Source organism: Olea europaea, chromosome 17 (assembly GCF_002742605.1).
Source record: "Olea europaea var. sylvestris chromosome 17, O_europaea_v1, whole genome shotgun sequence".
NCBI classification, from domain to species: domain Eukaryota; kingdom Viridiplantae; phylum Streptophyta; class Magnoliopsida; order Lamiales; family Oleaceae; genus Olea; species Olea europaea.
In genome coordinates, this window is record NC_036253.1 from 23,465,849 (window position 1) to 23,481,461 (window position 15,613).

Below are 15,613 nucleotides of genomic sequence, written 5' to 3' on the forward strand. Positions count from 1 at the left end.
AGTATAAAAAGAAAATTATTATATATTGTTCATAATGGGCAAACTACACTATGTAAAAAGAATTAGATGAATAATCAGATAAGTTTTTCATTAGCTGTATATATACAAATATTCTAGAAACAAATATAACAACTTGTGCGTTAATAGATACAAGAAGTGATATAACAATATTTAAAAGTTTTTTAATAAAATCATGGGATAAAAATAGTAACATAAAAATAACTGGAGTCACAGAAGAAAGTACTCGATAATTAATAGTTTTGATAAAGTAAATATAATTTTTGGAAGTAAACAAGTTACAATAAATAAAGTATATAACTATGATAAACTAGAATGTGATATATTATTAGAAAATTGTTTTATACAACAAATTTCAATATTATAAGCAAAATAATTATATGATAATGCTACAAACATCTTGTGGACACTTATTAAAGATTTCTAGAGAATTTAAAACTTATAGAGTTCAATCAGTTCAGCGTGATGATAAATGAGAGAAAAAATCAATCATAAATAATGAAATAAAAAATAAAAGAATAATATGTAAAAAAGTTCTAAAAACAGAAATAGAAATGAATATAGAAAAAATCATTAAACAACTAGAAAAAATTTATGGAGAAAATCTATTATTATTTTGGAAACCACATCACCCAAAGGCTAAAGTAAAATTAACAGAAAATGTTATAATAAGAGTCAGGCCAATGATGTATACTATAGAAGATACACAAGAGTTTAAAAATCAGATAAAAGAATTGTTAGAATAAAAACTTATTAGACCTAGTAATAAACCTTATAGTAGTTCAGCCTTTATGGTTATGAAACATTCTGAACAAGTTAGAAAAAAAGCTAGGATAGTCATAAATTATAAAGAATTAAATAAATATACTAAATTTGATTGTTACTTTCTACCAAATAAAGAAGTGTTAATAAATCTTGCAAGAGGAAAACAATATTATTCTAAATTTGATTGTAAATCAGGATTTTGGTAAGTAAAAATGGAAGAATATTTAGCACACCTCAAGAAAAATATGAATGGTTAGTTATGTCATTTGATTTGAAAAACGTACCACAAATATATCAAAAAAGATGGATAATATATTTAAAAAGTTTAATGAATTTCTAATAGTTTATATTGATGATATATTAATATGTTCTAATAGTAAAGAAGAGCATAGAAATCATTTAATTCAATTTATTAACGAATGTAAAAAAGAAGGAATTGTACTATCTAAAAAAAAGTTCTATAATAGAAAAACAAAAGATAAACTTTCTTGAATTATCCATAGATAAAAGATGGATAAAATTACAAACTCATATATCCAAAAAGATAGAAAGTTTTCCAGATAAATTAGAATCCAAAGAACAAATTCAAAAATTTTTAGGATGTTTAAATTATTTAGAAGGATTTATTGAAAATCTTTTTAAAAAAAGATATAAAATTCAAGTTTTATTTAGAAAAATAAATATTAAGGGATGGAATGAAAAACATACAGAAATAGTTAAATCATTAAAAGAAGAATGCAAAAATTTATCAAAATTAAGATTATCAGATAAAAAAGATAATTTGATTGTTAATACTGATGCCTCAGATAAATATTGGACAGTAATATTAAAAATAGATCTTAATGAAATTCGTAGATATTCAAGTGGAACCTTTAACCAAGCAGAAATAAATTATACTACTCATGAAAAAGAATTACTAACAATTATTAGATGAATAAAAAAGTTCTCATTGTTTTTATTATCCAAGAAATTTATTGTTGAAACTGATAATTTTTAAGTTGCAGGATTAGTCAGGAATCAGTTACCCTCAGAACCTCAATACAGAAGGCTTCATAGATGGCAAGCTTATTTAGCATTTTATAAATTTGATATAGTCCATATTAAAGGAGTTAATAATTTTCTTACAGATTTTCTCAGCAAAAACATAGAATTTGCTGATGGATAAAATCAAGGTCATGGAATTATACCAATCTATCATACACATACAAAAAAAGGATGGATGTACTTAAAGAAGAATCCGATGATATAAAATCTGGAACAACCCAGGTTTCAGAAATGTTCAACTCAAATATAAAAATACTGTTGAATATCACTACTGAGCATAAAAAATATGCTATAGAACTCAAAAATCAAGTTGATGCTATTGCAGCACAACAAAAATCTATACCGTCTGAAACAGATATACCAAAGAGCTCAAAAATGAGTTTTCCAAATCAATACCAAACAGGGACAACTGGAAGCAGCAGGGACCCAAACGTGACAACATACCAACTGATAATAAAGGAGATTCCATTTCTGTATCGTCAATTAAGAAAGTTATGATACATGGAGATAAAAGAGATACCAAAACAATTAATATCATAGACCAAGAAGATAAAATCCCTTTAAATCCAAACGAAGAAAAATATGTTGACATAGTCAAAATCGCTTATAAAATAAAAATAAGTGATTCATATTTCATTTCTCTGAGAAATAATGTTTATCCCTGAATAACAGCCATGTAAGGAGGTGACCCTTCATTTATAAAAATTATGACAGACTGTGGATTCATGGATTTGATTTATCCAAGAATTTTTTTTTATTGAAATTTCAAAGTTTGATGACATATTCATTAAGGAAGTATCCAGATTTGCCAAGGGAAGGAAGATATTTTTAAAATTCTATTCAATTAGTCCATAGTATGATGGAGTTGTTTACTATCCAATTGAACACATAATCTCAATTGGATATGTTGCAGCCAATTTTCAAATTGATGTTACAGAGAATAATAGGAAAGTCCCAACAGAGACAAAATCATGGATTAGACATAGAAAAACACTTGAAATTAAAGCCATTTACAACATTGTCAAAAAATTGTTTGATAAAAAATTCTCGTGCTTGTGCCAATATGAAAAATGGATGCTGGTATCCAATGGAGGATATGCAAAATCAGAAATTTTAAAAGACTATATTATAAGATTTGATATACATAAATTTTCAGAATGTCTTACCTCTATAAAAGAATCCTGCCAGCTAAGAAAGTGCCCCAACTGCATGTGAAGAAATGAAAGAAGAAGACAAAGCACCTTTTGACAAAGGTGTATGAAGGACAATAATACTACATGTGAAGACATTGAAGATAAAGAGCAATAATAGAAAAATATGCTCTTTGGATATAAAAGTTGAACCAACATGTGAAGATGTAGGCCCAAGGAAGAAAATAGAGAGACAAAAGTGCCTTTACTGATGTAATCAATGATGCAATAGAGTCTCATAAACTTGTATAAATAAAGACATTACCATAGAAGAATATCATCTCATCCTATCTTGAAATCTCTAGTTGTAAGCAATAGCCCATTCTCAGTTTGAAAAACCAGTTTTTCTGAAAATCCCTTTGTATCAAATAGAAGTCTTGTATAAATTTTGATAGAAATAAAATTCCAATATTTTTATATCAATATGAGTTTCTAAATCTTTTTCCCATAAATTTTTGAAGGATTTAATAAAAAGTTTTCTTCTTAATTTAGCAAAAAGAGAGTTTTTTGTTTTAACAGAAGTCTAGAATTTTATTCTTTAAAAGTTGATACATTGAGAGCAAGTAGCTGAAATAGTAACAATTTCGTGAAGGCTGGAAGCCGTTGAAGGAAGCAATTTACAAATTTAGAGCTCGAAGGTCAATCGGTTCTAAAAATACAGGTTTAGATCAAACGTAAGGTAAAACTATTAAACTTTTGCTAAAATTAGAATGAATCTTTTTAAGAGCTTAAAAGAATCACGGGGACAATTGCATGATGATTATTTTGATAAATTCCAGGATATACAATTGAAGGATTAAATAATTTATTAAAAAGAAATAAAGAATATTATATCTCAATTAAAAAATATAAATTTACTATTTGAAGAATATGATATTTTACTTAGAAAATATGATATGTATGTTGCAGATTATTCCTATTTATTAGATCATAGAATGATTTTATATTCGATTATTCAAAATAGAGTAAATAGAAGATAAAATGATTAAAAGATTAGAACATATGTTACAATATAAAAAGAATTATTTCATTAAAAATAATATAGACCTTTCCATAAAAAAGAATAGGGATATGCCGAATAGAAAAATCTCCCAATTCATCCAAAGTTACATAAAAAAGGAAAAAGAAAAAAAAAAAATTCTCCCAGTTTCGGTTTTCATGATTATACATCTACCATATATAGCCGAAATAATGGCACCGAAGAATTAATTTAAGAAGAAATGGAGTACGAAACTGCGGTGGGATTTCTGCTAGAAAACTTAAAGCAGCTACTTCTTTACAATGCACATCTGATTGATGTGAAGAGCGATGTCGAATCTCTGCAAAACGAACTGCAATTGCTCAAAGCCTTTCTCAAAGATATGGCAAAATGGGACAACAACCCTGAAGTCCTAAATACAATCGTGAAGCAAATCAGAGATATTGTGTACGAAGCAGAAGACTATGTGGACGTGTATGTTGCTCATTCAGCTATGCAGAAGGCTCGAAATGGCTTAAAGAAAGTTATCCATATATTCGATCATACGACGAAGCTTCGAGATATGGCAGAGAAGATTAAGTCTATAAGGGCCATGGTCAACGATACATATCAGAACAAGAAATTTGGGTTTGAAGCCCTGCTAGTTGCTGCTCCTCTCGTCGAAAAGAAAGAGGTAAATTGCCATTACTCTGGTTAGTGATTTTAAATCTTTGTTAATTGATTATGTTTACAATTTATCAGTTCCGAGCATTTTTGGCTTAGCATAATAAAAACTTGTTAATTTGCTTAGAAATAAAATTTAATTCTGGGCATCTCGAGTGAATCTTGATATTAGAAATTAGGGGAGTATTTTTTGAACAAAGAAACGCAAGATCTGATGAATTCGATAAGAACAAAAAATTAAGTTGACCATACCTCCTTTGTTATTTCAGGAATTAATTCATTTTAACACTAATTAGAGACGGTTTGACGCACTTCACTACTTGTAGAAAATTTTATAAGCAAATTACTTTAGAACAACTTTCTCCAAACAAGCAATTTGAGAAAACGTGTTTCACAGTAGCTTCTTTATAATCTTTTCAAAAGCCTACTCTCTACATAATTCATTATAATAGACGTGTCATTAAAATATATGATTAATAAATTATGTTTATAGTTCTGTTTGACATCCTTTACTTAATTTAGTTTGTTTCTCGTATTCATTTTTAACCACACATGAGTAATGTTTGGTGTACAGAAATATTCTTACAGAAAATTTACGAATATCTCACAAAGTGTGGACCTTGCATGAATAAATAATGTCAAAATACTCACCCACCCACCCTGCCCATTTGAGGTATCTGTAGGGGTTCCGTGAATTGATTAAATTGCGTTTGGCTGAGCCACATTTCTTCCCCTCTTCTTCTCCCCCCCCCCCTCCCCCCTTCTTATCTTCTCCTCCCTTCTCCTTCTCCTTCTTCTTTCTTTCTTATTCATCCTACATCAAATTGGTATCAGAGTTAAACCTGGTTCCAACTTCTACAATTGAACACATTAACTGGAGTTCTAAGTTTTGGATTTCGCCTTATAACTGAAGCCCTACACAAACCCAGCCGCCATCTTCGTCTATTACATATAACACAACCACCACCGTCAACCTACTGCTGCAACACCCGTTCACCATCTCTGCCTTTATCAATCATCTATTACACTCAACAAGATACCCATACAAACCCGGCAAAACTACAAATCAGCACCGCCAGCTACGGTAAATTCACCAACACCACCCTTCATAATACACACGGCCATCTATCTACTACATACACGCAACTCCCAATTCACTCCATATACCCATCAAAACGTACTACTTACAGCGACCAGAAACGGAGCCATCGCCTATCCGAACTGGCCCCGTTGCGACAATCCGGAGTACCCACCTCGCGGCCGCCGCTCCACTCGTGACCGCCAGGGACGCCGACCATCGATTTCCCCTTCCCAGATTGCTATTCTACTTGCCGACCGCCGTGTCTTCACTGGTGCCATCGCCGTTTGATTTTCAGGCCTTTTCAATTGGGCCGTGGTTAGTAGTTAGGTTTTGATATTCTATGGCAGGAAAAAAAAAAAAAAAAAAAAGAGGAAAAAAAAAAAAAAGAAAGAGAGAAGAAAAGAAAAGAGTAAAAAAAAAAAAAAAAAAAAAGGAAGTGAAAAAAAAAATGAAGTGAAAAGAAAACGTATTTTCTATTATTTGTAGGTACTTCTTTTTTATTCCTGTTGATTTGACACGGCTACTTCAATGGACGAAAGGGAAGTTACTATTTTTATTTATCTTTGGTTTATATTACTGTTTCGTTTTAAAATTGCATCAATATTTTCTGTGTGCTGCTGTTATTCCAGTTTTTACTACCTAAACTCACGTAATTGGATCCATTAACCTCATTAAATCTCATTTTAACCTGCTTATTTTACGTGATTAGGTTTTTTGACTAGTATTTGACCATTACTTTATTATTTTACATAAACCAGCAGTACTAGCTTGTTGTATATAATTTTAATCTCAAAATTTATTTATTAAAAAAAAAGATAAAAGAAATAGCTCAAATTTTCATTTTCCATTACTTGCATTTTTTGTTCTTTGATTTCTCTATTGCATGTCATTAAGTTGCTATTACAGTGCATGTAGTTACATATTGGTCATCTTGTCACTTCTAGCTCCAGTACCTTAAACATGAACCCCTCACAATTCGATGCACTCACCCGACAAATAGCGGCTATTCAAACTCAAATGACCGCTACTCTTGAAGAGAGTAAGGCCCTATCTGTCAGTTTGAAAAATTTTAAACACATTCCTCGTTCAATTGATGTTGATAATTCTAAGGTGTCTCATAATAGACAACATCGTCGACAAGGTAATCAAAAATACTTTCGACTCGATCGTAAGGATAGGGATAGGAATAGGGATCAGATTCATGAGCGAGAACGAGATAATTTTGAAATTCTTACTCAATGGAATGTTCTTAAACAAGGAAATCAATTAGTGACTGAGTATATCGCGCAATTTGAGGAATTTCGAACCAAATGTCATTTGATTGAGGATGAGAGCACGACTTTGAGTAAGTTTAGCCAAGGTCTGAGAGATGATCTTAAGCGCGAGCTTTTCCTTCGAGGTGTCACTACTCTTGATCATGCTTACTCTTTAGCTCGAGATTATGAGTTGATTACTAGTACTCCATATGAAAAGCATGGTCATCGTCGTTCACCCATCTCATTTGCGTCGCCTCATCATAAGTCTATCATAAAACCTTCTCCGTCTAATGTTCCTCCTATTTGGAAAAATAATTGTAAAGGTCGTGATAGTCCAAGATCTTCTTCTTCATGTAGAAAGAATATTGACAATCATCCTTCGGTGTCATTGGCTCCACTTCCTCCCGTTAAGTCCTTTCTAGGACTTCCCCCATCTGATGTTCCTCCAATTTTGAAAAATAAGGGTAAAATTTTTCATAATCATCATTTGGTTTCATTGGCTCCATCTTCTCCCGTTAAGTCCCTTCTAGGACCTCCCCCTTCTAATGGTTCTCCAATCTTGAAAAATTAGGGTAGAATTTCTAAAACTCCAAGGTCTTCTTCTCACTTGTTGTGCGTCAACTGTAAAGACTTTGGTCACATTTCTTCTAAATGTCCTAATCGAACCTTAGTCATGGAAGAATGAAAGAATGTAATAGAGGAGCCGTTAGAAGATCTAGTCTATGAACCTAAACTTGAAGATTTTGATGACTTGGATGATAGTGGGGACACTTAGGTGGAATCCGGACTCTTCCCGAGACTTGGGATACTATACCCCTTATCTCCGACAATTCTCGATCACATGTTATATGTCGTACCCTTACCCAAGTTAAAGAGCTTGATGATGTCACCAGTCACCCTTGGAAAATCCAGTCGCATGTGGTTAACACTAAGGCAAAATTATCTACCATTGACCAACCTCAAATTGATGGTCAAAACAAGAGTGCTAACCAAAATCCTGACAATTTATTACAGTATCCAGTCCAGAAAAATCTTGGGAATTGGGACTTGATCCTTCCAACTGTTCAAATTGCATATAACAATCCTGTGAACTGGTCTTTAGGTCTAAAACCCTTTGAAGTTATTCTTAGTTGTGAACCTTTGAAACCTCTAAACCTTATTCCCATGCATCCACATGCTTGTGTGTCTATGTCAATTGAGGTAGTTGTATCACATTTTCATAGCTTGCATATTGAGATCAATAAACAATTTGAAGCAAGTAAAGCATTATATAAACCTCAAGTTGATTGACATAAACAACACTTTGAATTTAATATTGGGGATTATGTTATATTGCAAGCGTGTAATGCGGGTCTTTTTAAAATTTCAAAGCATGTTGGTCAAAATGCCTATGTCAATGATCTTTTATCACATTATGACCATCACCCTATTTTATTTGTTAACGACTTCGATACTTACAATGGCTATTTTAACACTTTTGTTGATACTTTTCTATCTCTACCTGAGAACTCCCATATCGAATCTTTTGCTATGTCTATTCGAATGCCACCAGTCGCAGCACACAAAGATAAAATTGATGTAATTTTAGATGAACAGGTTGTGTTAATCATTGATGGAGAGAATCGGTGCTTCTTTAATTGTTGGGTAGATCAACGTTCTTATTGTGCTCCACTTTATGCGCAATCATGTGAAGATTTTGGAGATGAGTTGTAGGAGTACTTGTTATTTGGAGTCCAATGTCGGTACTTAATTAAAATGAGGGATCATCCGCCTTGGTCGGATCATATTCTTGAGGACAAGTTGCCATTTGTATTGTTATCAACCGTGGAGTTCTGATATTTGGTTCTTCAAAAAGATCGTCCACCGTGGTATGAGTTCAGACATTGAAGATTGACGGTAGCTCATCGTCATTTGTTCACTCGACAGAGTCGAGTTTTTCTTCCACCCCGGGAGAATTGATGCGGACATCACTTATATTATTATCGCACTATTTTACTTTTCTAGTTATTGGGCTTGTATTATTGGTTTGGCCCAAACCTATTATTGGTAGGGTTATGCTTTTACTATTTATATGGTTTTCAGTTGTAATTTCATTAGATGATGAATTGATTAAATTGCGTTTGGTTGAGCCACGTTTCTTCCCCTCTTCTTCTTCCCCCCTCGGTTCCCCTTCTTCTCTTCTCCTCCCTTTTCCTTCTTCTTTCTTTCTTATTCATCCTACATCACACAGCCTAATCAAGGTACTTATTCACCTTCCAACCCTGACTTCGAAATGTGTCGTCGCCCTTTTCCATCAATTCCAGAATTTCGAATTATCTCTCTTCAAAACCAATCGGTCCACATGTTCGGTCTTTTTTGTGTTTCGCCCATGAAGAAATAACCTTGCAAAATGAGCAAAATTCTTCCATCCCTGGTGCATTTAAATTGCTCAGGGTGTTAGACAGTAAACCCATCCATTTCACTCGTTTTCCTCCTGACCTAACTCTACTTGTTCATTTGAGGTATCTTGTTCTGTCGTGGGACTTCAAAATACTTCCAGCAGCCCTTTCCAGCCTTTGGAACATACAAACTCTTGTAATTGAGACATCATCATGCACCCTTGAAATCATAGCAGATGTATGGAATGTGATTCAAATGAGGCATCTAAAAACAAACGCATCCACAACATTGAAAGGCCCTCTTGCTAAATCAAGAAAAAGTGAAGAAGCATCTTCGAACTTCAAAACACTTCCTGCAATATCACCTGAAAGTTGTACAGAAGATGTCGTTTCTGCAGCTCCAAACCTAAGAGAATTGGGTATTCAGGGCAATTTAGCTAAACTATTTGATACCAAGGGTACTGGATCTAGTTTGTTTGACAATCTGGGAAAATTGGTTTACCTTGAAAATTTGAAGCTATGGAATGATGCATTTCCTCCTGAAGGAAAAATATATAGCCTTCCCCAAAGCTACAAATTCCCATTGAAGCTAAAGAAGCTAACAATAGTAAGCACCAGGATCGTTTGGTGGCATATTTCTACTTTGGGACTGTTGGAAGGCCTTGAGATCCTGAAGTTGAAAGAAAATGCATTCAGAGGGGACCGTTGGAAGTCCCAGGATGGAGGTTTCCGTTCTCTGATAGTCTTGTATATTGGAAGGACAGATTTAGTTTTGTGGGAGGCTTCTGCTCTTCATTTCCCACGACTCAAGTGCCTCCGTCTTAATTACTGCAGCAAGCTTCATGAAGTCCCATTCGAACTGGCCAATGTTCCAAGCTTCCAGATATTGGACTTGAACTGTACCAGCAGATCAGCAGCTAAATCTGCCAAGAAAATTTCGGAGCATTAAAAGCAAATTGGTGGTAGTGGATTTAAGCTTTCGATTTACCCTTCAGATCATGATCAATGATCTCCATTTGTTCAAAGCTCATAAATGCTACTTCACAGGTAATATATTTTAAATTTTGTTCTCTTCAGTTGATATATCTATTCCTGCTTAAAACGTAAGAAACATATATTTCATGGGATGATCCTGGTTAGAATTATTCTTCCTAAATATTAGCACCAAGAAAGGACTGTTTTTTCCCCTGTGCCCTGTCTATTTCTTATCTCTTTGTGGATATATGCTCTATCAGCTAATCCATGATTTTTATCACAAAAATCTGAAACATATGAAGTAGAAGTCCAAGTAAACATGTTTGCTACTATCTTACATATTACTAATGAATTATGAAAATTATTTCTAGTGTAAAGGTGTAAAAATTCAATGATATGATCAACTTATACCTTGTGCAGGCAGATAATTAGACGAACAATGATGTCATGAGTGTTGAATAAAGGAAGTTTAGATGCGTGGAGCCACTGTTTCTTTTCCCTGTCTTTTTACATTTCGTTCAATAAAAAGTTGCACTTCATTTAAATGTATGTTGAACATCAGAATATTGGTATTTCTTTTTATTCAGTGGGTTGTATTGCTGTAATCATTAGACCTTGCTTTAGCTTTTCACTATGGAATTACTGCTGCTTTCATTTTACCTACTTATAATTTTTTTTCTTGACAAAGTGGTCAATTTTGAAGAGGCAAATAGAAAACTGCATGGTCTTGCGCTCTTACTTTATTGCACCTAAGGTAATTTGCCTTAGCTTGATGAGTATGGTCATTGTACTTGGAGCAGGTTTTGCTAAGTAAATTAAACTTTATGTAAGATTCTATCCTCCAGCATATTTGGATATGCAACTTCTCTTCCTAATAAAAAACATATAAGTCCCACGTTTGGCTAATATTTATAAACGTATTATAATCAATAAATCACTTTTTATCCATACATTCATGAGAGAGACCATTAGTAATTTTTTTCCAGGATATTGGGAATTGGAAGCTCATGGAAGGAGGAAGGAGAGACTTAGATTTTGAAGTTTGGTATAGTTGCAATATAACTCCAAATCCTTAACGGTCTTTAAATTGCGTTTAGATTTTTCCATCGTATACATAATTGTTTTAAATACATTGCCAAATATATCTGTTGGCTGAGATTATGGTTTTGAATAAAACTACACTTGTTTCTCGCAAATGAAATCAAGGGAAAATTTATAATTCACATATTTCACGTGTATGAAAGTAGGACAAAATGGTTTCAGCTGTGTGAAAACAGGGGAAATCACTCCATTAGATATTCAGCAACAGAAAATAGGGGAAACAGATGGAAAAACGAGATAAAGGACAGCAATAGGAGCTTTCCTTACTTCACAAGATTCTTACAAGATTCTCGTTATATGATTATGACATATTTTTGCTACTTTTACGAACTTTAAAACAATGCAAATTACATTTATAGTTCTCATTCATTTTATAAATTTCTTTGACTTTTCTACTAAAAACACATTATATATTAACATTCTCCCCCTCAACGCGTTTTTCTTAAACTCCAAGTGCTTCTATTAATTGTTTGGTAAGAGGAAATTACACTAAAAGTCAATTTTTGGATTTGGCAAAAATGTCACTTTTTTAAAAGTCTTTGCAAAATTGTCAGATTTAGACATTTTTGCCCCTTTGAATAATTTGAATACTTTACATGTCCTTCATTAAATTAGATATGACTAGATGAAAAACTGTTCAAAAACTGTGTAAATGTCAAGGATAAATGACTCATTAGATGAGCTTGGACCTGTCCCTTATGCTAGTTACGTGTAGTGTAATTTTTGTCTCGGTTCAAGTGTCGAGAATGACAAACAATCGGTCGAGCTGTCATGCAATATGTTGTTTATGAATCCATATTTTGCTTGTGAAGTTGAACATATATTTTTAAATATCTGCAAATGATAATGGAATGATAATGGCGATGTAAGTTAAAGATAAAAAATGTAAGTTGATAGTATGCTGGGGAACATCGTAAGTTGAAAATACCGTTACGACAAGTATGCAAGCTTCAATGAAATTTTCAGTTTATAAGGGTGATAAGCAGTAAAGATAAGAAAAAAGAGCCACATGCGCTGATTTATTAAACAAGTTCAAAAAGCACTCCAACTATTAAATTGTTCAAAGTAATTCAATTTAATTATGCTAATTGTCCTTTCCTTTTCTCCGTAGTAATGCTATTTAACATTGGTGGTGTTTATCATTTATGTGTCAATTAGTTCACTATATACAATTTACTAATTACAATGTACTTGGTGGGGGATTAAAATTAGAATTTTTAGTGAATTGTGATAGAAGTTTTTCAATTGTCTGGTTGAATCATTTTGACCAACTATAGAGTTGGAGTGCCTTTTGTACGTTTTTAAAGATTGAGCAATTTAACTTTTTAGTTATTTTTATTCTTTTTTAAGAAATCAACAATTTACCCCTTTTCTTTCTCTTTATTGCTTTTTTACCTTTTTCCTTGTCTTTATTGCTTTTTGTACATTTTCAGTGAACAATTCTACTTTACAATCATCTATTGAGAATGAGGAAAACATCTGCTAGGACTGACTGTTTCACTGTTGGGATGTTGTGCAGATTGTCAACATAAGGATCTGTAATTTTTATGCCAACATAATGTGCAATAACATCCGCAAACAATAATGATAAGAAAATGATAATATAACTTTATAATGTATAGTACAGTAGGGGAACATTGAACATATAACGTCTTCAACGACATGGAGCGGCTGTTTGAGAAACTTGTGTTACATTGGGGTTTGAACATGTGATTCGATTTTGACCAACTTGACCACAATGAGTGCATTTCTTGAGTCGTGTGGTAGACTCGAATCTATAACGCTTATGTCGTGTCGGTGGTCTACCTAGAAGAAGACATACGATGGGTGACAAAATAAGAATATATGTAATTAAGCTCGGCTATGATAATACTAGTTAGAGCTAAAATGGAAGTGGCTTTGTCCCATCTCCACTTCCATTCGTCGTCCACTTAAATAAACTTTCCCCCATGCAACACGATGAATTTCAAATGATGACTCATACCTGAAATCTATTTAGATCCATGTAATACCAAAAAGGGAAAGAAAGGCTGTCGAGAGTTTTCAAATGTCAAAATCGATAGTTAAATTGTCTATCCCGACATCTTGTAAATGTTGAATTTGACAGTTCAAATGTCTAACTCGACAATTTCGAAGATACTATTCGACAGTTGAACGGCCATGACTTTTGGGGAAGCTTAAAAAACGTGTTTGAATCTTTGGAAGAAATTATTGAAAACATTAATGGTGATAATCAATTCTCAACTACATCTCTAAATCTTTCCAAAAATAAATAGGGAATAACTCAATGCTTTATTAATATGGCATCCTTCACATTTTCTAGAGGATGTTGGTATATTTTCCTTTCAAAAATATATCAAAAATCAAACAAATCAATGAATTCTTCACAATTTTCAAATAAATATGACCATGTTGTATTCAACATTTAAAATAGTAAATTATAAGGTGAAATTATAAACAATTTCTAATAGTTAACCTTTGAAAAATAGATGATCAATCCAATAGCTTTCACTTGTTGATGATGGAATGAAGATAATGAATAGTGAGAATTTATGTGTTTTTTTCACTTTTTAATTTTTTTTTTTACCAAAATTTATATTACACATGTAATAATGATATTTCAAATATTTATAATATACAAAACAAATTATTACATCACAACATTAATGGCACCCAAATCAAGCATTAAATGCTCATAAAAAGGTGTCACAAAGGGTATTATGGACATTTCGTAGTAAAAAGTGATATTTTTGGAAGAATTTGGTGCAAATGAAATTTTTTTTGTGCATTTTCAAATTTAATGGCATTTATGAAAATTTCCCTTGTTGTAATCTCTTTGTTGGAAGTGCCTTTGTGATGATATTAGAAATTTGCTCTTTGGACTCGCAATGGATGAGTTCTTCTCTATCTTCAATTGCATCTCTCGTGAAGTGGAACTTGATTGCAATATATCTGGTCCGACTATAAAACATGGATTTTTTGACATAACAATAACTAATTTGTTGTCACAAAATAATGGTGTGGCTTCTCCTTCTCCCCAATGTCTTCTAAAATTCTTCTTAGCCAAATGACTTGTGAGGTTGCAATCAAGGTTGACATATGTTCAACATCAGTTGAGGTTGACCAACTATTTGTTGCTTCGTGGATAGCAAGAAAAATACTCTCGAACCAAGTGAAAATGCATAACCGAAGGTGCTCTTCATATCATCAACACAACCTCCCAATCACTATCACAAAAACCATTTAACTTCACTTCTAAATTCTTCTCAAATCTGATCCCAAAATTTATAGTCCCCATTTTATATTCCAAAACTCTCTTTCCAACACCAAAATGCTTATGTGATAGACTATTCATGTACCTTGAAAGTAAACCTCTGGCATACATAAGATCCGGTCTTATAGCGGTAAGATAAAGCAAGTTTTCAATCAAGCTTCTATAAGGAGTTTTATCCAATTTCTTCTCCATCATCCTTCATCAATTTCTCGTTGCAAGCAAGTGAATTTTCAATACTTCTACATCCAAACATTCTGGAATTTTTTAAGCATACTTCATTTGAGAAATAAACACTCAATTTCCATATTGATATATTTCCATACCAAGAAAATAATGTACCAGCCCCAAATCATTCAATTCATATCTTTTCATCATGTCAACTTTAAATTCTTCAATTATTTTTGTATTTTTTTTTGTAAACATCAAATCATCAATCAATGTTACCTTGATGTTTCATGTACAAGGTTGATGGTAAGTGTGTTTTTACACACTTATTAGGCACTTTAATGAGCTAATTATTGATGTAATTGAGTAGATTCCTATTCATAATTGTGTAATTATCGTGTTTGTAGGCTAAAATTCCAAATTGAAAGAGAAAAAGGCTAAAGGAAGGAAAAATGACCCAAAAATGGACAAAAGTATGACTATGGGGACTAAAATGTACAAGTCAGAAAGTTCAAGGACTCAACACTACACCAAAAAAGGCTTTTGCAACGGTCTTTAGACCTTTTGCAGCGTTTTAGCGTGTGTTGCGAAGGTTGATGTTGCCATTAAGGAGAGAGTTTTTGCAACGTTGCAAAAGTCAATTTTTTGCAACGTTGTAGATTGACTTTTGCAGCCTTTAAACAACGTTGCAAAAGTCTAGCTTTTGAAACGTTGATCAAAATTG

The 15,613-nt window shown here is 32.7% G+C and overlaps 1 protein-coding gene across 3 annotated transcripts; it reads left to right on the top strand.

The window, feature by feature from the left end:
• Nucleotides 1-4,155: 4,155 nt before the first annotated feature.
• Nucleotides 4,156-11,029, top strand: LOC111365462 (probable disease resistance protein RXW24L). Of its 3 annotated transcripts, none has more exons than XR_002697458.1 (3): nt 4,156-4,669; nt 8,585-10,421; nt 10,770-11,029. XR_002697458.1 is itself a non-coding variant. In XM_022986015.1 (2 exons), the coding sequence occupies exons 1-2, from the start codon at nt 4,238-4,240 to the stop codon at nt 10,779-10,781; spliced, it is 444 nt and encodes a 147-aa protein (XP_022841783.1). In that variant the 5' UTR covers nt 4,156-4,237; the 3' UTR covers nt 10,782-11,029. The 3 variants fall into 3 exon arrangements, 1 of the variants encoding a protein (XP_022841783.1); XR_002697457.1 differs by having other exon boundaries at nt 8,593-10,421; XM_022986015.1 differs by lacking the exon at nt 8,585-10,421.
• Nucleotides 11,030-15,613: the final 4,584 nt, after the last annotated feature.

Bases quoted from the DNA above. Each gene is read 5' to 3' on its own strand.
- LOC111365462 (XM_022986015.1), top strand. From the start codon at position 4,238: ATGGAGTACGAAACTGCGGTGGGATTTCTGCTAGAAAACTTAAAGCAG.